This window comes from Thermobia domestica, chromosome 5 (assembly GCF_964235325.1).
Source record: "Thermobia domestica chromosome 5, izTheDome1.hap1.1, whole genome shotgun sequence".
Taxonomy (NCBI): domain Eukaryota; kingdom Metazoa; phylum Arthropoda; class Insecta; order Zygentoma; family Lepismatidae; genus Thermobia; species Thermobia domestica.
The window spans coordinates 11918889-11944274 of record NC_137458.1 but is presented as its reverse complement, the minus strand read 5'-3'; the positions used below and the strand labels follow the sequence as shown (position 1 = coordinate 11944274).

The 25386-nt window shown below is 33.8% G+C and overlaps 1 protein-coding gene across 37 annotated transcripts in view; it reads right to left on the bottom strand.

The window, feature by feature from the left end:
• The window catches only part of LOC145685718 (CUGBP Elav-like family member 1-A), a 925590-nt gene that overhangs the window by 31383 nt on the left and 868821 nt on the right, over window positions 1-25386 (bottom strand). For 12 of the 37 annotated variants that reach the window (XR_014131470.1, XM_081758190.1, XM_081758170.1 and 9 more), the window contains 4 exons: window positions 20667-20702; window positions 10608-10634; window positions 4755-4976; window positions 725-928 (listed from right to left, as the gene is read on the bottom strand). Coding sequence is in view for 36 of the 37 variants with exons in the window: in XM_081758190.1 (XP_081614316.1) it covers window positions 725-928; window positions 4755-4976; window positions 10608-10634; window positions 20667-20702 (489 nt within the window). In the remaining variant the exon portion in view is untranslated. The remainder of the gene's footprint in view (window positions 1-724; window positions 929-4754; window positions 4977-10607; window positions 10635-20666; window positions 20703-25386) is intronic. The other 25 variants (XM_081758173.1, XM_081758184.1, XM_081758177.1 and 22 more) reach the window with 6 other exon arrangements.

Below are 25386 nucleotides of genomic sequence, written 5' to 3'. Positions count from 1 at the left end.
AAGGCATACAAAAACATTTTTTTGTTGAAATATATTGGATCTTTTGGGCCAAATAAATAAAAGTAAAACTGCTTTCTACGTGCCAATCACATTACATTAACATGGTATACTTGTATTTATTATTATTAGAATGATTGTCAACGCTTACATAAATTGGTAAAGTATCTATGAGAGAATGTGAAGAAACGAAACGATAGAAAGAAAACAGAATAAAGTTAAGGATACGGGAAATGAAAGAGAGGAGACAAAGAAAGAGATAGAGAGAGAGAGAGAGAGAGAGAGAGAGAGAGAGAGAGAGAGAGAGAGAAAGAAAGAAAGAAAGAGAGACAAATAGGAAGGAGGCTATCCGACCGACCTCTTTCATGGTTTTGATTTAGCTCTTACAAGTTATAAAAATTCAGCATTCGCTCCCGTATTTACAATGTTTTGTGGATTTGGTGGTCAAATCAAGGAGTTTGTCAACTCGACTGGTATTACCACATTATATTTCCTTCCTTTTTTTCAACAAATTAATTTAAATAAACGCTATAATTACAATATACCAAATAATAATAATAATAATATGTAAACTTTGAATTCCAACGGATATTTAATGTATTTGCTGCACTTTCACTTTTTTCCGTAAAAAAAAAAAAAAACACTATTCACCACTTTCACTATGTTTCACAAACGCTACGGTATTTTATACTTATTGCTAAAAAATGCTTTTTTTTAAAGTTCTCACCAAAGCACTTGGAGAGATTGGTCTGCTTATCTATGAACACTTTGGCAGAAATCACGGTGCCAAACGGCAAAAATGTCTGTGCCAGGTCACTATCACTGAACTCCTGGGGTAAATGGTAGATGAACAGGTTGGCACCTTCAGGACCTTCAATCTGCTTCCCTGCTGGACCTGACTTCCCAGCCTGGTTGAACGAAGGAAATCCTGCTGGAATAAGCGGAGAAAACAAATCACTTCCATTAAAATTACTTAAAAAAATATAACACAGTATTTAAAAAGGGGACATAATTAACAATTATTTTAAGTTTTAAACGAAATTAAACTCCTTGGTATCGTAGCCTAGAAAGGACTCCGGCCGGCCGAACACGGTTAGTTTTGGTTAAATAGTATGTGATCAAGTATTTTAGCTCCCATCGCAGTTTTATTTCCGGCTTTCTTGGACGGAATTCGATAACTCTTAATCCAAGCAGCTTCCAAGTTGTCTCATCATGCTAGGTCACCACGGAAGAAGTGTGTCCGTACCGGGAATTTAACCTGCGATCACATGCAATAATGACACTCGTTAACCATTTCGCCACATGAGAACATTAAGTATCATTCATATAAAAACAACTAACTATATATAGTATATACAGGGTGTTTCAAAACATCAACGTTTGGGAGGTGATTCCTGACACCAAGAGAAGACAAAATGTACAACCAACCTAGGTATAGAAATCCGTCATTTCGGAGTTATAGGCTGCCGAAAACATGAAAAAATGAACTTTAAAAATAGACGGCTCCAATACTATGGGACCTACGGTAGTCAGATCAAGACTTCACTTTAGAAATTACTATGTCCTCTATCCAAATATCCATGTTTCAGAATCCTGCGATACTCACGCAACAATTTTTATAGAGGGAGTTTGACTACGGGCATATAATTTTGAAGTACTCACCAAGTACCTCTATAAAAATTCTTGCCGAAGTAGCGCAAGATTCTGAAACAGGAACTCGTATGTGCCCTATACAAATATCCGTAAATGAAGTCTTGACCCGACTACGGTAAGTTCCGTAGTTTTGGAGCTATGGACCTTTAAAGTACATTTTTTCATGTTTTCGGCAGCCTATAACTTCGAAAGGAAGTATTTGTGCACCCAGGTTGGTCTATACTTTTTGTCTTATCTTGGTATCAGAAATCACCTCCCAAACGCTGTCGGTGTTGTTTTGAAACACCCTGTATATACGTAACAGATTGTTTTCGATTACATAAATACGACACAATATATTCTATTGCCGACTTTGTAAAGTTTAGGCTTGCTAATTTCGACACTAGAACATCATGATCCACGACATCGAATGCGTTATTGAAGTCGGTATAACGTCTTCCTGGCTGCCTTTGTGTAACTCCGTTGCTATAAAATTTGTTACCACTGCTAGGTTTGTTGCAATAGATCTATTGAGTAAGAAACCATGTTGATGTATTGGTATAGCTGGTTTTACGTGATTCAAAATTCGTGTATATAAAATACTCTCAAGAATTTTGGCAAAAGGAGATAATATAGCTATGGGCCTGAAGTTCTGTATTTCGCTTTTATTTCCAGACTTTGGCACTGGACACACTAAACTTTTTTTCCATATGCCTGGAAAAGTGCCTGTTCTTATGGACATATTGAATATAGTATGGAGTGGATACTTGAATATATCAATACAGCCTTTGACAACATACGGAAGAATGCCATCCGGTCCACATGACGCTTTTGGTTTGAGTGCCTTTATAGCCAATTCAATTTTTTGTAGTTTTATTTTTCCAAGTTGAAAGTTGTCCAACAGACTACTGCATTCCGTCTTGCTAGAAATTAAACTATCTACGTCGTATTTTGCTGAAACATTGTTATAAACAGATTGAAAGTAATGTGAAAAGGACTGAGCAATCTCACTGTCATGATTTATTTCTTTTCCATTGTAAGTCAAGGAAACTGATGACATATGTTTAATTTTGCTTTTGACAAAACTCCAAAGTTGGCCCGGGTCATTACGAATAGAAAGATCAGATTCTAAAATGAATGTCTTATACGCAAGTGATATGTTGGTCTTTATCTGTTTACGTAACTCATGAAATTTTTCACGATGATATAGGCTTTCAGTTATTCGATCTTTTTCATTTTTTGATAATGATATGATTTGGATTTTATTTTTTTAATTATACTATAAGTGAACCAGCTCGGATAATTTGCATTCACATGTTTCTTACGGGGAATACACATGCTAAATACATCATTAATCATGTTGTAAAAGTTGGATAGAACACTATTGATATCATTTGTTTGCGAAAAACAGCCCCAGTTTATTTTGTGTAGTTCAACGTATAATTTTTTTTGAAATTTTCTTTCCTAAAATTGAAACCAAATACTTTAGGTTCTATGTTTTCTTTCTTTGTAAAGTTTAATGGGAGAGAGACACTTATTGCTGGATGGTGCCAGTCTTCTTTAGTAATAAGAGGACAGTCTCTTTCAACGAGAACCTTATCAATATTTGGTAATACTAAATCTAGAGTTCGGCCATTACTGTTATGAACATTATTGAATGACGCTAAATTATATATGGACATAAAGTTATACGAGTTATTATCGTATAATTTTTTTACAGTTTGTTGTTGATAAGAAATCAAAAATCACAACCAGTTATTTCAGAAATATTGAAATCCCCTATACAGAGAATATTGCTTCCTATTGGGCAACTACTCAACAAATTGATAAAATTGTTCATGTATTACTTACACTTGAATCGGGATTACAACACTTGATATTTTAGATTTTCAGTCAAACAGCTACTGTTTCCTTACTAGTTATCGTAGGATCGTGGTTCATACTTTTTTTTTTAATAGAACATTTTTTGCAACAATACCACTTGCTTGCCCTTATTATACACCAGAAACGGGAAAATCGGGGAAAACTGGGAGTTTTTTCGAAAAGAAAAAATTCTTGCGCCTCTCTGGCCCGGGTTCACGTAGGGTTCTGAAAATCTCTTGAAAAATACGTAGTTAGGTACACAATGCGTGTCTTGAAAACAAAGGGCAGAGAAAAATTGAAAATCTAAAGTAACCTATTTATATATATATATATATATATATATATATATATATATATATATATATATATATATATATACACAAAAATTTACTGCACCATTACTATTTGGCCTGGGGTCATGATTCAAATGCCATTTTCTTCAGTATAACGAGCCCTTTCCAACGGTACCACTCGCATGTCCGTATCATACACCTGAACCGAGAAATACGGGAAAAACTGATTTTTTTGTGAAAAATTTACCCCTCGGAATACTTGCGCCCCTCGGGCCCAGGTTTAACGTAGGGATCTCAAAAAGAACTGAGAAATACTCAAAGGTCCACACAATCCGTATGCGAAATTGCAATCTGATTCTTGAAAACTCAGGGTGTGAAATTTTTTTGCCTTAAGAAAAAAAAACGTCACGCCCCTCCGTCCCCACTTGGCGCCGCCAAGTTGACCAATAAAAAGACCGGCTTAAATGCCTGTCATACGATCTAAATAAGCGTCAAAGACAACAGTACGTTATGGTAACAAAAGTTACCACAAATCCTAAAAGGGTTAAATTTGAACACATGGAAAAGAACTACAATGTTTGTTTTCAGAATATTCTGCGGTATCATTTTTCATTTTAGAGGACATAACACTAATATAAATTATGTAGAGGAAGCAGGTTCCAGGAAATAGTCGGATGGGGTATCAAGAACGGTCACAGAGTTGACCAAATTGATTCATTAGTAAGAAAATAACAACGTGGTACAAAGGTAGATCCATTGTACTTACACAGTATGTACCTTATAGATTTAATTAGTAAATAGATTCAACTTAATAGCAATTTTCTTGTGGTGGGCCTAGAGTAAACCTGCACGCTTAAATGATTTCATCAATCCAATACACAAATAAATTAATGAATTCATATTACAATTAAACATCATCTTAACTGAAAAAAAAATACAAGGTTATCTAGTGTTCTGAAATCCACTCACCTGTGTACTGCTGAATTCCTGAATAAGCTGATGTGAAGGCATCCAAACTTCCACCGTTCGCCGCAATCCCTGTTGATGATCCGAGTCCATTTATCCCAGTCATGGAAGCCATGGTGTTCAGAGCATTGTTGGACAGAGCTCCGAGACCCATACTTGTCACAGGACTAACTCCTCCCACGCCACCTAACGAGTTATTGGTTGAAGTCTGCGGTGCTATGGACCCTGCAAAAACAAATAACAGATGCATTTTAGAACTTGCTTGTAACCTTCGTGGTAAATGTATTTTGTAATCGACACAGAACCTTATAACGTCACTGAGGTCGGAGCGCAATATCACTTACCCAATTTGTGAATGAATGCAGAAGCTGTTAAGTTGAAGACAAACGAGATCGATATGTGCTCGAACGTAGTACGCAGTAGAGGAATTATCTACTACTTAAGAGACTGGAAGAATTAAGATATACTACATTGGAAGACCCACGTTTGAAAGTTACCTAGTAAGCTGGCCAAATCTTGTAATGTTAAAGCTTATGAGAAATAATGAGAGTTCACGTGTTCTGCTTAAAACTTACTTTGGATTTTTTTTTTTTTTTCACTCGAATATACTACTTATTTTCTGGAGATCTACTGAGCTCCACTTTTTTTACAAACAAACTTTTTGTAAATCTAGATATCCACGTAACACATCTTTTCATATAGTACGACCTAGTCTGTCAATAGTTCAACGTTTTCTGTTCTACAGGCTTCCTAAGTTATACAACGAATTGTCACATACAACTGAAGATTTATTTAATTCTGGAGCACCATATAACTGCACTACGACGTCATTTTAGTAGATAAAATTTAGTCAGATATTGTCAAACTTTCTTATTATAACATACATACATAGTATTATTATTATTATTATTATTATTATTATTATGTCCAGTGTAGATTGGCCTTCAGCTGTATCTGGAATTATGTTCGTAAATAATAAAGATCTTACAATATTACATGTTACCTGCCCTTATACGTGTGAAGTCATAAAATTTGTACGGGAAGTATCTCTCATATATACGTATATAACGATAGATACGAGCAACTTCTGGTAAAACTCAGACTTTCACTTGTATAGTAGACAAGCGTCGAAGATTCACGCAAAAATCCTCAAATTTACAAGAACAGACCATTTCTTAATGCAGCAAATATTTTTTTTTTTTATATAAATATTTGTAGCACATTTTCTGCCTCTATAGAAAAAAAAAGCACCAGGTTTTCATGGAGCGTCTACTTCAGTATTGTTTCTATTCGATAGAAGAATATCTCTCAAGTTTATAATCAATAGCAGTATTAGGTTATAAAAATGTTCTAGCTAATAACACTAAAATCGATAACGTTATAATATGTTACATTCACCTGACGTATCTTACATATAAATTACAATAATGGAAAACTTATTAAGTTACATATCTAACACCATATTGTGTACAAGATTTAAATGTATACACTTATACTCACTTTGTAAACTATATATATATATATATATATATATATATATATATATATATATATATATATATGTATAATGATAAAGAACAACTGTACGGCATTTCGTTATGGTATTTTATGAAAGTTTACATTTCTTGCGTGAGTGACTGATTTAGAGGGACGTCAGCACCAAGCCTAATTGTTCCTGTCATGGCTACACTTCTTGTGTAATAATCTTTTCGCAGATATTCGATTACTTTTTATTTTAACTGTTGTTTAATGAAACACCAGTGTCGTGCCATGGAAACTCAGCGCCCGGGGCGAGAATATACGACGGCGCCTGAGTGAGGTCGACAGACCAGCCGCGAAGCGTAAGAATGTTCAAAAATAAACCCTGCTTTTTCCTTCATTTTGAACACTTTTTACTACTTTTTTCCTTCCATTTTATATATATATGCACATGCATTTTCCTAACATGAGTAACATTGTAGGACCACTTTCTAAAGCACGAGGAGTTAAATACATACTAATTTGTATTGATATGTTGTCAAATTAAATATTAGATTGAAAAATACTGCTGTTGATCTAAAATATTCCAAGTAATTTTTCCTCTCTTTTTTCTTTCCTTTTTTCTTTTTGTCCCGAATTTTGCGTCCGCTTTACCTTGGCGCACTTCCCCTTCCACGGCACGGCACTGTAAAACACACTAAAACAATTAATACATAAAAAAAAAGAGAACTTGTGTAATTTTTGGTAATGTATCATCGCTTTCATCACGTTACGAAACTTGTCTGAAGTTGATGATACAGAATCGAAAGTTACACAAATGTTTCTAATATATTTAGTGCCTTGGTCAGGGTGTTTTATTAATCCAATGTACCATGTATGAAACTTAGAAATAAATTTTACACCCCCCCCCCTACACACACACACACACACATATATATATATATATACAAACTGTTCTGAACGACACGGCAAAAATATTTTTTGACCAAACTTTAATAAATCTTGCTATGCATGCAATCAGCTGACGCATAATAAACATATGAAAAGAAATCTAATAATGCACCCACACACACACACATATTATATATATATATATATATATATATATATATATATATTCAATATGTTCTCACACGCATGTTCAAACAATACGAAAACCCAAACTAAGCAACGAAATAAATCTCAATTTTACACAAGAATACTCAAATTTTATTCTAACTTAAGACCTAAAAACCAGTTCTTAAAGTTTTTAAAGTTATATTTATTTTGATGAACCAAGAGCATAGTCAAACAGCAAACTTTTCAGGAAGGGGGGGGGGGATATAAGTTTAAAAAAGGGGACACACTACATATTTGTGATCATTGCTCGGCATTTACCGAGGGAGGAACCTTAGAGAAAATTTTAAATTATTAGCTAAAAAATCATGCATTTTAAAGAGTAGAGCCAATTCAAAGCAAGACAAGAATAATCTAAGTAGATATATGTCATACGTTACCATCACAACAAAACACACTAACAAACAAACAAACAAACAAAGAAAATATCAAAACAAACAAAAGTGATTTTGTATGTTTTTAATAAATAACAACGGGAAAGATTTAGGAATTTAATTCATCAGTGATCGAAAGTAGTTAAAACAGATAATTTTCATTTATTATTATTTCTCTATCTTGAGGGGAAAAAATATTCTCTCTGCGAACAGTAACATATCGTTGTGCACACCTGTAGCTGTTCTCGGATTTAGTAAAAGGTACGGGCGTCTGCACTAAACTCTATCGCTCCAATTGCTTAAATCAAATCATGATGCGTAGGCAGGGACGTAGGCAAGGGGTGGGTCCTGGGGGTCCGTACCCCCCCCCCCGAAATTTCGACTTTTGTATAAATTTAGCCTAATTTTAGGGGCAATTTTAGTAATTTTAATATAATGTACCCCATATTGAGTTTGGACCCCCCGAAATAAATTCCTGCGTACGCTACTGTACGTAGGAGTTATTCGTGAAACATTTTCTTGTGAAATAAATACATAAATAAGGCATCCTCGGAAAATTTTGCCCGAAGAATACTCGTTTCTAAAAGTGAACTACCTCTTCTGGATCTTTTTATAAGAAATTACTTATGCCATATATTGTGGTTACTAATGAAATATTTCTATATAAAATATCAAAATCATATGTCATATTTGAGAAAATTGTAAAAAAAAAAAACTCATCCATAAGACTAAAATATTTCTTGTTCATAGAAGTGATTTACGAAATATGATAACAGTATTACTAAAATATTTATTTGTGAAAAACCGTCTGAGTGATTTTGAGAACGAATGTATGAAAAAAAAAACTTATCCTCAAAAGTAAATTAATTACCACTTTTGGGCATCTTCGTAAGAAATGATTTACACGATATTATAATATTAATGAAATGTTATGAAATACGAACAAAATTGTCGAGTCCCCCTCCCCTTGAGAAGACCGTCCCTGAGAAATATGAACGAAATCGTGTAAATAATTTTTGAAAAAAATTGTTCGAAATTACTCACCCCCCCCCCCAAAAAAAAAAAAAAAAATCTACAAACGTAATTTTTTCAGGTGACAGGTAATTAATAAAATATTTATTTATCAAAATACAAATAAAATCGCCAAAGTTTTTTTTTTTTTTAAAAAAAAGAAAATTGCCCAGAGGAGACGGCTCCAAGAGTGAATTATTCCTTGTAGATTTTTTTTTTTTTTTTTAACCAGAAAAATGCCTTACTCTACAGTACACGGTTATACTGATATTTCAAATATAAACAGAACTATTCCAGCAGTTTTCTAGAATTTCGAACAGCAATTTTTATTTTACCCTTCCGTAAACTACCCTTATTTTTGGAGGGTAGGAAAGAAATTCATTCCCCTCGCGATCAGTGCCGTGCCGTGGGGGGAGGATTCGGGAGGAAAAAAGAAAAGGAAAAAAAAAGAGGAAAAATTACTTGGAATACTACTAGTACATACTTAAATCCTCTACCTGCTTTTGGAAGTTGTCTTATAATTTTACTCATGTTAGGAAAATGCATGTGCACATTTATATAAAATGGAAGGAAAAAAGTAATGAACAGTACTCAAAATCAAGGAAAAGCATTATTTTTACGAAAATTTTCGTACGCTTCCCGCCAACCATGGTAGCTCTTCGCGGCTGGTCCGTCGACCTCACTCATATATACGGGGGCGTCGTCGTATACTGTCGCCCCGGGCGCTGATTTTCCACGGTACGGCACTGCTCCCCAAAATGAGTGTGGAGATATTGCACGGTATGGTCCTTAGGCGAGTTAGCGTGTTTACATAAGGGAGAACGAATGGATGAACATATTTTGAAAAATAACTTTTTCGGCATGTAGAGGCCATGAAACGTGTAAATCACCTGAAATCTCGGATTCGATTTTTTTTCGCAATACTTTCTTCTCTCCTATCTTCGCAGAAAAGTAATAGAAAAACTTACATAACGTAACAATTAAAGAAAATAACAACAATAAAAAACTAAACTGACGCATGATTGCAAATATTCACTTGGATTTATCTTGGTATATGTCTATTATATAATAATTACCAAAATTTTTACAAAAATTGCACTGATAAAAATTTTTTAGGGGTACTATCAAAGTTCAGAAGGTTTTTACGAAGTCAAACCTTTTCGTTTTGATACTTCTATGCCCTGTAATTTAAAGAGATTGCTGTAGGTGCTTTAAGGAAACGCCGTTGAAGAAGATGGGAGTTCCCATTGAAACTTTCAGCAATTAGTAAATAAGGCACACGTATACGATGATTAGTTCAAGAAAATATTTACATTATGTATTTTATGAGTAGAACATTTTCTGATCTAGTAGAAATAGCTTCCTTTACCAGAAATGGAATGACATAAAATTGTATTCCTCTCCAGTATGGAAGAAAAAAACAAATTCGCAAACCTCAAAGCAAGAGCAGTACAATACACGCTAAAATCTACTCTACATACGTGAAAAAACACATCGTTTCTACAAGTTTTAATTTCTTTCAAAACTATAAATATTTTAATCCATTTCTCTGATTTATCTCGTACAATACTTTAATTCTTCGCAATTTAACGCAAAATGGTATACGCTATGCCAGTCATCGTACTAATGGTTTAGGTCTAATTTTTATTACACATACCATTACGGGAACTTAAAACATTTCAAAGTTACTAAAAATAATAATCAAGCATGCAATTGAAAGGATACTGCTACTTCAAAACCAAACAGAAAAAAGTAGAGTGAATGTGTGTTAGGAATTGTCACGTAACAAAAACACACACTCTCAAACAAATGAGTAGGAAGAAAATATCAAAAGTAAACAAAAAATGATGAGGTTTCTTGAGATTCATAACCTCACCTGTTACAGCAGCCTTGCTTAGAAGAGCTGAAAGCAAGTTGAGATAGAAAAAAAAAAAAAAAAAAAAGAGCAGTTAGATGCATTCATTAACTGTACACTGGATCAGCTACAAGTTACCTTGCTCTAACACATGAAGAAAAAGAAACACATTGCATTTATGTACACAAGTCAAGGGCGCCCATACTTCATCATTAAAGAGCGCAGAGGAGGTTGAGTAGTTAGGAGTGAGTGGGACTGAAAACTATTCTCAACGTAACTTCGTGGCTAAATAAATAGTCTAACTTTAGTGGAGGAAATCAGAATAGATTCCAAGCGGGAACCTACATGGTTCAGATTGAGGTTCGCATGTGGGAGATATATTGGCGCTGACCAAAAACAAGCTTCCAAATGACCAACCCAATAAGGAAAAAAAAAAGAAAAAAAAACTGACCACTGTGCAAGAATGTTAAAAAAAAAGTTTCTCATTGATGGGCGCCCGTGGCACATGTAACAGTTACATTTATTCACAAGTAACAAAAAGAAAGTAAATATTTCTATTGCTACAGCTGTAGAATTCTAATACAAAAACAAAAAAAAGACCTACATATACATGTAACAGTCTCTACTATTTGTAACGAATTCCAAGCTATAATAGACGAAAATTAGAGACTCAGAAGAAGACATCACATCTGGATGGAAAAAAAAAATCAAATGGACCAATACCAGCGTTACTTCAGTATGAGAATACAAAAACCATGAACCTAGCCAACTGCAACATCATCTGACAATTATAGTATTCTCTTTACCCATGAATTATCTTCGAGAAAACCCAGTACAGAGATGATGGGCTAAATATGTATAATCTAAATGCTTCAAGTAACACACTTTTTTTAAAAAAATGAATTTACATAACATTACCAACTAGTGTTCGTGAATTATCACACACCAGTAAGTTTAATTTTATCTTTCTGCTATTAACGGACATGAAACACAAGAAATTACATTTTTCTTCCGAAACTTTTTACAAAGGGGGGGGGGGAGGGAGGTGATCACGGAGAGGTTTTCTTGTAGTCTTGTGTCAAACAGAGTAGTATAAGGTAATGCATTTTTGCATGAAATAATACTAGAGAACATCAGTTGGTGTAACAGGCCTTTGTAGGCAGTGTTCAAATTAATCTTCCAGACGAGACGACGATGATTGTATAATGTCGGTGTATATACTAGGGATGGCCACAAAGTTCGGTTCTCAGAGATCCGTTTTCAGAACCGGTTCTGGAACCGGTTCCGGACCTGGATCCGAAAACCCCCAAAGACCCGTAAAGGAGGCACAAAGTTCATCTTCAAGAAAAAATGCAAAGAGGACCATGCGCTTGTGCCTTCCCCGCCCAGACCTGCTTGTGCCACCAGAAAAAAAATTTTGGTCCACCAGTGGGTGTTTAGCCAAATGAGTTGGCCAGTTTGCCCGTTTAGCCAATGAGTTTGCCAGTTACCCAGTTTATTTAGCCAAATGAGACAAGCTGCCGCCGCCTGGGCGCCTGCCTGTCGCTTCCACCATTTCATCTAGCATACTGTTCACAGCCTGCCAGCAGCTCGGGTTTAGCGTAGGGATGGTCACAAAGTTTCGGTTCCAGCGAAACCGGTTCTTGGAGATCCGGTTTTCAGAACCAGTTCTCGATCCGGTTCTAGACCTGGATCCGAAGAACCGGTTCTAGACCTGGATCCGAAGAACCGGTTATAGACCTGGTTCCGAAGAACCGGTTGTATACCTGGTTCCGAAGAACCGGTTCCAGACCTGGATGCGAAGAACCGGTTCTAGACCTGGATCGATAAACCGGTTCCGGAACCGGATCTTCTAGAACCGGATCCGTTCAGGCCCGAAAACCGGTTCCGCTAGGAACCGGTTCTGGCCATCCCTAGTTTATACACAAGAGAAAAATATTTATCCCAGGAAAGGATGTTATGTTATTTCTATGATATGAACCGGGAATAATCTTTCACGAGAGAGAGGTTTTCCTGCCTTCCTCCCGTTAATTCGAACACTGTTTATAGGTCTGAGCCGCTCCAACGTCATCTGTTAACAACCGGGTGAACTACGTCCATCGTAGCGACAAGCGCACGGGCAGTGCGCTGCGTCAACCTGTCTCTAACAGACGTGTCAGAACAGGGGGCGTCATTTAGGGGGGCAGGGAAGGGCATTTGCCCCCCTGAGTGAGTTTTATATAGATTTTATCAATAGAGTAGTAGTAAATGAGTAAAAAACGCGAAATTCTACTTATATCAAGGGGTTTTGCCCCCCCTCCAAGTAAAATCTGAAATGACGCTCCTGTGTCAGAAGATTTTAAAACTAGTATGAAATAATACTGCTCTGGATATATGCTTATTATTAATTTTTCTTCAAGTTTTCATCTATATTTCAGGCAAAATAATCGGCTCATCATAAACTACAGTATGTATTTCAATGGCAAAGAATCAAATACTAGAATGTATGTATTTATTTACAGGTTAACTTTAACAGACTTATGGACATTATTGTAACTTCTTTGTTTTTTTTTTCTTTTTAGGGGCCGCGGTGGCTCAGTGGTAGAGAGTTCACCTCTGGTGTTTGGGGTCCCGGGTTCGATCCCAGCCCCCGCCAAGTGAACTTTGTGGTGGACAAACACCGCGTGCGTGGGTTTTCTCAGGGCTCTCCCGTTTCCTCCCACTTTCTTCATTCCACCATTTCATTCATTAGTCATCATCACCGTCTTCTTTAGCCTAATCGGCATAACCGTGGGACGTAAAACTCAAAGATTTCATTTAATTTCATTTCGTTATTTTTTTTTTTTTTTTTTTTTTTTTTTTAATTTTTCTTCGTCCATATCATTCATCACATTAGAAACTGTATGCGGTTAAATAAGATATCTTCTTGAAAAAAATCATTGTTGCTAGAACAAGTTTGTACCCAGTTTGGTCAAAGTTTTAAAATTAAATCTAACATCTATCTCAATTTAAACCAAAAACCATCCCGATGAAAGGCAATCGATTATTTTGTCTGAAATATCGACGAGAATTTGAAGGAACACATCCAGGTCAGCATTATTTTATATTTGAAATATGTCCTTTATATTCAATTAGTAATGCGTTCCCTACTTCAGTTCAAATGCAATACAGTATAATCCCAATTTCATGTTCTCGCATGTAACAAAAGATTAATTCGATCACGAAAGATAAAGGTATCTACATAACGCATTGAAATCCACATTTAAGGAAAACTGTATTAGTAAATTTCTCACATTTGAGAAAAGGAAAGAAAGAAAAAGAAAGCAAGAAAAAGCAAAAGAGAAAAGAAAGTAGAGAAAAAGAAAATATAGAAAAGGGAAGAAATAAGAGACAAGAGGAAAAGAAAAAAGAAAAGAGAAAAAGAAGAAAACATTAATAAATAGAAGGTATTTTTGTTTGTATGAAAGTTTCGCACTTTGTGTTTTTGTTTATTTTATTTAGTGTTTAAATATTGTATTAATGTAATATGTTCCTAGAAGTCTCAATATGCAACAACCTAAGTGAGTTTATTCGTATTTAGGTTATTCTTCTGAGCTCAAAATGTTAATTCATTTTCCTCATTATTTTTGTTAGTTTTTACTTTGATATATTTGAACAGTTTTGGTCTGCATTTCAGTACAGTATTTTTCAGTCTTGCTTAGGTAAGTAAGAGGGAAATACTGATGATGTACATTGAACATACTATTTGCTGAAGAATAAGCAAGTTTAGAACTTAACGTGAATGTTATTGGCTTGCCGAGGAGAGTAACTATATTGGGTGTACCTAAAGTTCGGGGCCATAGGCCAACCAGTTATGGGCCAAGACAGGAAAAAATGGAAAGACAAGAAAAGTTTTGTAAATTGATGCTTTTTAATCTAAAATGGTATAATTTTCTTTCCAATTGCACTAGCTCTTTGGGCTCCACACTGGTAAGACGCCTATGTTACATGAAAGAAAGCTAGGTTGCCAATCTAGCAGGCCGTTTCCTTGGTTTCCACCATACTAACAACACTGCATTGTTGAGAAACGGATTTGAGAATTGTTCAGGTTCCCTAACATAACAATATCCACATTTCCCGTGTCACTTCTCTGTACTCTTACATTTCATTGGAAAAGCGTGCTGAAGTGCAAACTTTGTGCTTAAGGGTTTTCTCAGGGTACTCCCGTTTTCTCCCACTTTCTTATTCCACCAATTATTCCATCATTCACTTGCTTTAATCGTCGTCTCCCTTAGCCTAAAGGTCATAACCGTGGGACAAAAATCCAAAGATTTTAAAGTGCAAACTTTTATTATTATTATTATTTTTAATTTGACATAGGGTCTTATCAGGAGACCAAACAAGTGTTTTTTTCCCACCATCTTACATTGAAAATGACCTATTTTCAACCTCTCTCTCCATATTTTTTCATATCTTTGCTCATAACGAAATCGGCCTATGTTCCCGGACTTTTGATACACCCTGTATTTGTATTTAAAAATATATTTTTTCTGGTGACTGTGAACAAGAAACTTTTGTATACAGAGATGATTTCATTTTGTGTATATATAGAAAGGAAGGATTGAAGTAAAATATTACATTTTAAAGATGGATTTGAAGATTTTCAAACTGAAACCTAACTTGGTTTGTCTTCCTTCTGATGAAGCAAGTAGTGACTCCAAAAGATGTAATTTTATACTTAGTTTGAAATTTAATTCCAATAAAGATCACTACCAATAGTTAGACCATTAAATTTAATATCTGCCTTACTCTATAGTTTGATTATTTACGAATGCAGACGAATTTAATGGTGATTTAACATGTTGAGTTAAATTTTATAATTCAAGCTTTGTTTTGTTCTTGTTTATAATGAATTTGTTGGTACTGAATCAAACAGTTGAATTGTTATAGCCAATGTTTAGAATGAATTCGCTGCTTTCACTAATTTTATCTACAACAGGTCATCTGAATGGATAGAGGGTACTTGAAAGATTATTTACTCAAGAAACGTGGTCCAAACACAAAACCTTGCGGAACACCATATTTAGTTTCTTTATTGTAACGATGAATTTATCATTCCGGTTACTCGAACTATTTGTTATTTATCTATGAGAGATTTCACTTAACTACGAGCAATTCCTTATAAACAATATTTATGCAATTCCATTAGCATAGTTGGTTCACGATCTAGTGTGTCAAATGCCTTGAATAAGTCAACAAAACAGATCTAAGGTGCACTGTTTATTGATCACTGCTATCATCAATATTGTGCTAATACAACAATCCGTCGATTATCGTTTGTGAAACCGATATTAAGTTATAAAAATGCCTTCATGGTCTACTACTTGTAGAATTTTTTTCCAAATATTGTCGACAATGCTGATAAAACCGAAAGGTGACAATTTGTATGTATGATTATTAAGGTAATCTTTTATATACACCGAAATAACTTCTACAGTTTTTCAACTTTGGGAGCGCATGAGATTGATAATGTATTTTTACATGTAAGTACATGCGGGTATTTTGGTATTGTCTGGAATTTGTTTTTATATTATTATTATTATTATTACTGTTACTCCTTATTCTATGGTTCGCGATTACATATATCAATATTTCTCACGTGTATGTACTTGGTCTTATGTCATTATTAAATGACATAATATAAACTAAACTAAACCATTATGTACGAAAAGGATGGTACGTAGTAAACTAAAATAAACCAATTTGTACGGAAAGGGTGATGATAAACTAAACCAATATGTACGAAAAGGATAATAAACTAAACTAGACCATTACGTACGAGAAAGATAATATAAACTAAACTACACCAAACCATAAAGTACGAAAAAGGATAATATAAACTAAACCATTATGTACGAAAAGAATGATGATAAATTAAATTAAAGCAAGATAGTAATAATATTCCTCGCAATTATTGTAGACTACAAACCTATTACGAAAAGTGAATGTGAGTTTCTGTTTGATCGCATCAGGCAATAATTACTGAACCCATAATTATGCTTGGCATGATTAACTTTAGCCCTTTCACGAATTTTACGATATTACATTGACAATTTTCGACATAATGGGAGGGGGGACTGGCGACATGTAATATCAATCGAAAACTACATATATATAAAGTGTCCAATCCGCTCTCTTTGAGGTCGCTGAGACGAATTGTGACACAATACCGTTTAAGTTCAGTCCCTTTAGACATGGGGGTGAGTGGTGGGAATGAAAGGAAGTATAATACAAAAATAATCGAAAACAATCGATGATAGCAATTAATTCATGGTTTTGAGGTCTGTAAAATATATAATGACACTCCTGATGTCAAGAAACTGACATAGTAAAAATAATACAAAATTTGCCATTTTTCTTTTGCTTGTTTTTCTAAGTGAAAGGAGATAATGAAATACAACTTACCACAATCATACATAATTTTATTCTACAACAGAAAATGTGAACATGAAGAATTTTCAGGTGTTGCCATCCATAGAAATTACAGTGTTTCTCCCAAAATCTAAGTTAAGCCAGCGACTAAAGGAACGAACTCAGCTGCATTTGATTACGTATCATGTTGCTTTGGTATCCTGTGAATTACTTTTTAAATAATATTATTATTTAACTTTAATATCTGAATGTTAAAACTACTTAGCTTATTACAAACAAAATACAACTATTATTTAAAAGTAGTTCACAGAATACCAAAATAACATAATATGTAATCAAATGCAGTTGAGTTCATTCCTCTAGTTCCTACCTTAACTTAGATTTTGAGGGAAACACTGTAATTTCTATGAATGGCAACACTGAAAACTCTTCGTGTTTACATTTTCTGTTGTAAAATATCATTATGTATGATTGTGGTAAGTTGTATTTCATTATCTTCTATCACTTATGAAAAACACGCAAAAGAAAAACGGTAAATTTTGTATTATTTTCAGTATGTTCAATTTCAGTCCCCACGAGCATAGGGGTGAAGGATGGGGTGGAAAGGCCGTGACATTATGGATTTTTATAATGTGCACTTTCATCATAATGCATATTCTGAAGGAGGAAGGGGTTCAAGTACGTTCAAAAAACCTATTTCCCACTCGAAAAGGGGCGTTTCACTTAGTTATCCTAAGGGCGAAAGGGGTTCAAGTACTTTCAATAAACCTATTTCCCCACTCCAAGAAGGGGTGCTTCACTTAGTTGTCCTAAAGGGATCAAAAAACCTATTCCCAACTCAATGAAGGAGGCTTCACTTAGTTAATCATACAATGAAAAAGCTGAGCAGATATGAGATCATCCTAACCGTAGGATGTAACGAACTAATTTTTCAGAAACAAAAAAGCAACGATTAAGACACTGGATGAATTCCCTAGCCCTTAAACTACAAATTACAAACATTTTGGTCACATACTTAACGTAAACAAACATTATACACAGACAATTAACCTTAACGTAATCACTATGACGTATATCTGACCCCAAAAAAAAAAGTTTGCACCTGATTGAAAATGCCACACATTCAATTTGCAACACTTAAAACATTCACTCGCTAATTCACCCAAGACACCACACACACACACAAACACATATATACATGAACATTATATTTACATATTTACGAGGCGTATCCAATATATTCGTATCGTTACTATGTCCAGAATTCGTTCTTACAAGCGTCAAATATGTTCCAATGATTTATCAACATCTTCACTGTATCTCGGAAAATATAGATTTGTTAAGGAGCACCTTTAAAGACTAAAATATCATTTTGAGCGTTGCATGATTTTCCCCTGTTCCATTTTTTCCCAAAAGTATTTCCATCATTTAATGTAAAAAAAAAAAAAAAAAAAAAAAAAAAGTAGTTGAACATACCGTCCCAGTTTAATACTACATCAATCTTCTGGATGACGAACAAAATAATGAGAAAACAAACAAACAAACGAACTGTGTCCTTTTTAGTCTACGAAAGAGCCTGTGAAGCTATCACATTCGAATCCCTGGTTCCATTATTTGTCTTTCTTGACCATACCTATTAACCATTTTATGATCTTGGCTTTTCGAAGTAAATTTTAGATTTTCAGTCAAGCAGGTACTGCTTCATTGCTATTTATCGTAGAATCACAGTTCATACCTCGTTTTCACAATCGAGCAACATTTCCAACGGCACCACTTGCTTGTTCGTATCAAAGATCTGGAACGGGAAAATCGGAGAAAACCGAGATTTTTCAAAAATAACTTTTTTTTTTTTAACATTTTGCGCCTTTCTGGACTAGGCTTGAGTTGGCGTAGGAATCTCAAGATCACTGATAAAATACGTAATTACATACAACACTAGAAACGGAAAATTAGGGAAACTGCGCGAAATTTTCCGGAAAAAAAAATCCGCTTTTTGAAAACTTTCAGCCCCTCGGACCCGGGCTCGGGTTGACGTCGAAATCTCAAAAAACCTGATAAATGGTTAGAGGTGCACACAATGAGTATGTAAAATTTTCAATATGGTATCTTGAAACCTAAGGGCAAGAAAAATTTCTGAAAATTGCCACTAGAAAAAAAAAATGATATCACGCACTTCCTCGCCTCCATCTGGCGCCACCAAGTTGACCATCTGGTTCCAAATCACATCTGGGGGTGTTCTATGGTGCATGCTTGACTTGACCAATAAAAAAAAACGGCTTAAATGCTTGATATAGGACCTAAATAAGCGGTTAAGGACAACACTGCATTATGATATGAAAACGTACCATGGATCGCAAAAGAGTCATAGCTACTCCACTGCCTAACGATTGGGTCGATGTTAACAATTCTTGTGACTCCCACAGCCAATCGAGTCTGAAATCACGCAGGAGCAGAAAAATGAGAAAAGTAAACGCGGTTTATATTACTGCAATAGCTCTTTATTACGCTGGTCACAAAATACAATTTAACGTATGTATAGCCAACTAACCTTATAAAACGATGTATTAACGAGAGATTTGATCATCTATATATTAAAATGCTAGGTTTATATGTCTGTGGTCGAGCAAAGTTTGTGTTTGCCTCCAATCCTTTCGACAGTGAGTTCTCGAAAATCACAAACTCTAGAAAGATGCCGTTTTCACTGATCGATTGCAAATTTTGTGAAGAAGATTGTTCATTTCTAATTGAATATTAAAAATAGCATGGCTGTTATTTCTTTATTACATATTTAGGGGTACACTGGGTGTTGTCATTTAAAAAGAAAAAACATCCTACGACTTATACATTCCAATACCACACATTTGTATACGGCGTTAGTATCTCTCCGGCGTTTGTTTCATGACCAAGTGACAATGAAAAACGAAGTAAAACCATTTCTCCAATCTAAGATGAATCTTTATTGTTTGGAGTGTATTGCCCAATGAACACCAGATATCACTGACATTATAATTGATTGTATGTTTAATGTATTTGCTTATTACATACTGCATGCAAGAAGAAAGGAAACACTGATCATACATGAATTAGAAACTCCAATCGAAAGTAGCTCAAATCTTGCAAATGATACGATATTGAAAAAAATCTGTCCTTTATGGTACCCGTTGCCAATTTTTATCAACACTTCTTTCACTTCTGTCTGTAAAAGGACATGTACAGATGTTGTGAGGAATGGCAAGGAGATTCATGTTCATATGTGAATGATGCGTTGTGTCAGCTAGTGAACATTACAAATACATTGGTAAGATGCTTTCAGTTTGTTAAAAGTAAAATATTTCGTGTTCTCACGTAGGATGCTATAGGTTACAGCATATCTAAAGCAAAGTTTCCGCCAGCAGCCATAATAAAACTGGACCATTTTATAATGTACACAGGCTCCGAAAAGCTATTGAAAATTTTTCAAAATAAATGCACGAGGATTTATGTATTGAAATGTACATTTCTATATCATCATACCTCTGGCATCGCGTCGGTCGGGTTCTCCGATTATCATAAGAACTGTTTGCACGCCCATATAGCATAGATAACACGAACTTATTGGATGCGCTTCGTAAGTGGAAAGCGAGATTCAACATGCATTAAGACACGTAAAATTAGCTTAAATCTAAGAAAAAACTGAAAAATGACACGTACACATACCTGCTGTCGAATTTGTAAGACTGGACAAAGCTGAAATGTAAAGAAAGACTTAACTATAAATTCTCCATTTAGTAAAGAAAAAAAGCAAACAAACAAACACCAGTCTAAGTTTAATGAACACATGCAGAAAGACTGTACTTTCCTGATACACAAAATAAGTCATTAGTAAATCCCATGTTATTACAATCAAACGAACAAATAAAACAACATAAAAGAAAGCAAACGCAAGTTTTTAGTAGTAAGAAGTTTTGAAACTCACAGGTAGTAAAATTTTGACTAGAATAGCGCTCTCTTGGGGCCGTGAGCGCCATTTTTAGAACCCCGATATTATATTATATTATATTATATTTATATATATATATATATATATATATATATATATATATATATATATATATATATATATATATATATAAACTTTTTTCTCAAAAATGGTAAAGAATTAAAAAATTCTGAAATATGCAAATGGAAGGTTAGTTCATATGTAAACACTACATGTAGGGAGATGGTGTTCAAGTAATAATTCTTCATTAACCATAAAATTGATTGAATTCGTGTATAGAAATGTTAAAAAGTGAAAGATAGTTTAAAGAATCTGAAAATTTTCATGACTCAGAAAATTTTCAGTACTATGTAGGAACAAGTGAAACAATTTTTCATGAATTGAAAAATTTTCTGTCGTGTATGGAAAAATTGAAAAAACTTTTATGAGTCGGAAAATTTCCATCATTTTGAACCAAAAAGTAAAACAACTGTTTACGAATCGGAAACTTTTATTGCTCTGTAGAAACAAGTAAAAGGAATTTTCATGGATCGGAAAATTTTCATTACGATGTGGAAACAAGTGGAAAAACTTTTCACATGCCGGACAGTTTTGAATATTATGTTATAGCGATGTTAGGTGGAAAATTTTCCTCTATATTTAACTGCACATTAAGATATAAAATTGAATTCCTGTAGAAGAAAGTTAGACAGCAACAAATTATAAATCGAGATCTAGAGTACAAATATCCCATCCCATTGTTAAAATCTAACAAGAAAGTGAAAAGAAACCTTTGCAAATTTATCAATTATTATTCCACTATTTCTTCCCTTATAGGATTGCCTATGTAATGAAGGAACTACATAAAAGTTCTTTATGAAGATTATTTTTGAAACAGAAAATAAGAAGAAATGATTCGATTTTGTTGTGTTTAAAGCTGTGAGAAAACTTCATCTTACACGTATTAAACTGACGAAATATGATTTTGTGAAATCAAAGGTAATTCTGAGGGAAGAATACATTGAAGTTTTTGAAACATTTTTGCAGAAATGAAGAATCGTTGGATTTTCACTTCATGAAACTTTTTTCAGACAATATTTATTACAAATAAATTTCATGGCTAAACAACTATGTAGAAATAAGTTGAGTATATCTTTATGAGTTGGAAAATTTTCCGTTTCAGGATTTCCCGAAAAATTTTCATCACTGGTCACTGCTCCATGTCACATTCTGCGGTAAGGTTATTTCATAATTTCCCCTCGTTCTAATATATGAATGGACTGATTATATAGGAACGAACTTTATTTCATCTTCAGCATTCACCCTTTCAGCTGAATACTCGGACTATAAACCTTACTGTAATATAAAATAAAAATCGACCTGGTTGGTGTCGGTTCCTTGTAATGGTCGGGAGGAATAAAGCGTATTTAAATTATTGTACTAGGTATATAACTACTCATTGTTGTTAGAACTTATAGTAACGTTATAGTAACGTAACTAACTCGACAGGTGAGACGGAAAGAAACTGCTGTTTGTTACCAATCGCAGTTTTTTCCTTTCTTTCTTTCTTTCTTTTTTTTTTTTTCAAATACACAAAATATCTGATTACAGAGTTCCTCCTGTGCTTACATGAAAGGGAGTAACTGTTAAAAAAAAAAAATACTCAGAACGTAGGAAGAACTACAAAATAGACAAATACACAATACACAAATGGTATACGCAACTCCAAACGAAATTTAATAAAGTATGCTAAATTGCTTAATGATACTAATATTTCTAATGAATTCAGAAATTACGTTAAAAAGTATAAACAAACATATAAGAAAGGTATTAAGACAGCAAAACTAATGCATATTTCAAAAATAATAAAATTCTAGAAATAAAATTAAAATTATGTGGAATATTATCCAGCAGTCGGTACAGACAAATAAAGGTGATATTGCTAATTAGAATCGCGTCATTTTCGACAATAAAAGATTTACTAACCCTGCTGAAATTGCAAATAAATTTAATAATTATTTTCTAACTTCTTCTCCGGTAGCTCTTGGTGCTCTATCCCACAAGTAGTTCTTCAAATATACCTTCTTATCCGAAATGTATATTTCTTACCCCAATAACTATAATTACGATAAAATATTAGCAATTATAAGAAACATGAGAAATAGCACTTCTTCAGGTCTTGACGAAGTACCGTCCACTATTATAAAGTAATCTACTTTGACAATTGCTCCCTACTTGACTCATATAATAAATTTTTCCCTAGTATCAGGTATTTTTCCCACAGCCGATATAAGTGGCAAAAGTGATTCCCTTGTTCAAAAAAAGTAGTTGTTACAATACTAAGAATAATCGCCCTATCTCGGTCTGTCTGTATTTTCAAAAACTTTTTAAACAGTAATGTCAAATAGGTTAAGGAATTACTTACATTCCAATAATCAATATCATTATAATAACATGTGTTTTTAACCGGTAAATCTACTGATTCTGCAATTTTTGATTTTCTCAGTATTGTTATGCACGCGATAACTAATAAAAAATGGGCAGTTCGACTCTTTGTTGATCTTACTAAAGCATTTGACATTGTAAATCATGATCTCTTATTGAAAAAAAATATGCTTTTATGGTATAAGAGGAACTGCCACTAAATAGATCGAGTCTTACTTAAAAAAGAAAAAGTATCAAATATTTCAAATTACGAATGAAAAGTGTAGTTCCTATAGAGGTTAAATACTAACTGGTGTACCTCAAGGATCAGTGCTTGGTCCACTGCTCGCTCTTATATGAAAGAAATGTTATCTAATAAATGTGTTTTATTTGCTGATGACACCAATATTATTATTACAGGTAACTTACGACATGATATTGAATATAATCTAAACACCGCATTTTCTCGATTAAGTAACTGGTTAAGTACCAATAAATTAGTTTTAAACAATGATAAAACTTCACTGCTAAAGTTTTATTATCCTCTTCAAAATAAATTTATCCCTTATGTAATGGTAAATAGCAAAAAAATCGACTTTTCTATTTCAACTAAATTTCTTGGTGTCACCATTAGTTCGAAACTAACTTGGAATAAGAATGTTTCTCAATTCAACAAAAAATTAAGTAGTATTTGTTTCGGCCTCCGCAGACTAAGAGGAAGTATCACAACACAGGCTTTAGTTTCAGGGTACCATGCAAAATTCCATTCTTTAATAAATTACGGTATTACTTTTTGGAGGTTTTTCTACTGAATGTATTAGCACGTTTTCCTTACAAAAGAAAGGACTACGGGTTGTGTTTGGATTGTCACCAAATACTTCTTGCAAGCCCATCTTTCGAGGACAAAAAATATTACCATTATCTTGTGTGTATCTATATAAAATTATCTTGTTTACCGTAAGTAGTAAACATCTGTTTATTGAAAACAGTTAGTCCACAATTACAATAATCGATACGTTAATAATTTGCATGTTATTCCCCAAAAAATTTCTTGTTTTTTTTTTTCTTTCTTTCAAAAAAGCGTATATATTAACTGCACAAAAATTTTCAATAAGTTACCTGACTTTCTAAAGCAAAATAAATTATATTCTATATTTAAGTCTGATCTTATAAGTTCTTAGTTGATAAAGTGTTATTACTCGGTAAATGAGTTTTTTGAATACAATGTATAAATGTCTTTTGTTAATTAAGTTATGAATATGTTGTTAATTATGTTTATAAAAGCCATGGTTATCATATATTCTATAGTATATTATATAATATGCGTAACTGTATGCGTACTCGAGAACACACTTATTTGTATGCAAAACAGGCAAATAAATAAACCTCTATAATATTAGCCCTAGGTTGTTATTTCAAAATTTTTGGAACTAATTGAAACGTAGTTTACTCACTGAATGTTCAATAATAACACTGAAGATAAAATATATTTAAACTGATGTATTTTCAGAAGATTTTGTGCATTTATCTTTTTTATTTTTCACAAAATTCCTTCTTTATAATTTAGACTTTTCGTATTATATCAGAACTGTACAGAAAAACATGTTTATACATGTATGGCCACAAAACTTAAGTTAAATGTTCAGGTTTGGCCATAAAGAAAACTGGTATCATACGATACGGACTATTGTCCGTATCAATATATACGTATTTATAAATGTTATTGTTACAATGCATCATATTGAACCGTGCTGGGTTCTTTATCTACACCTGCTATGATTATGAAACTGATACATTGTTGACGTTATTGCTCCATATCAAAAATTTAAGTAAATTAGGTTCAGAAGCATAGCAGGTGTTGAAAGAGAACTCAGCGAGGTCCAATATCATGTACACGGATTAACAATAAATTTGTTACAAGATATAGAGATAGATTACTATCTATTTATTACTCTTCTTTGTTACCTTTTAAACACAAATTAAGTTGTGAAGGCAGAATTCTCATGAATCTAAAACCGTGAACTTATC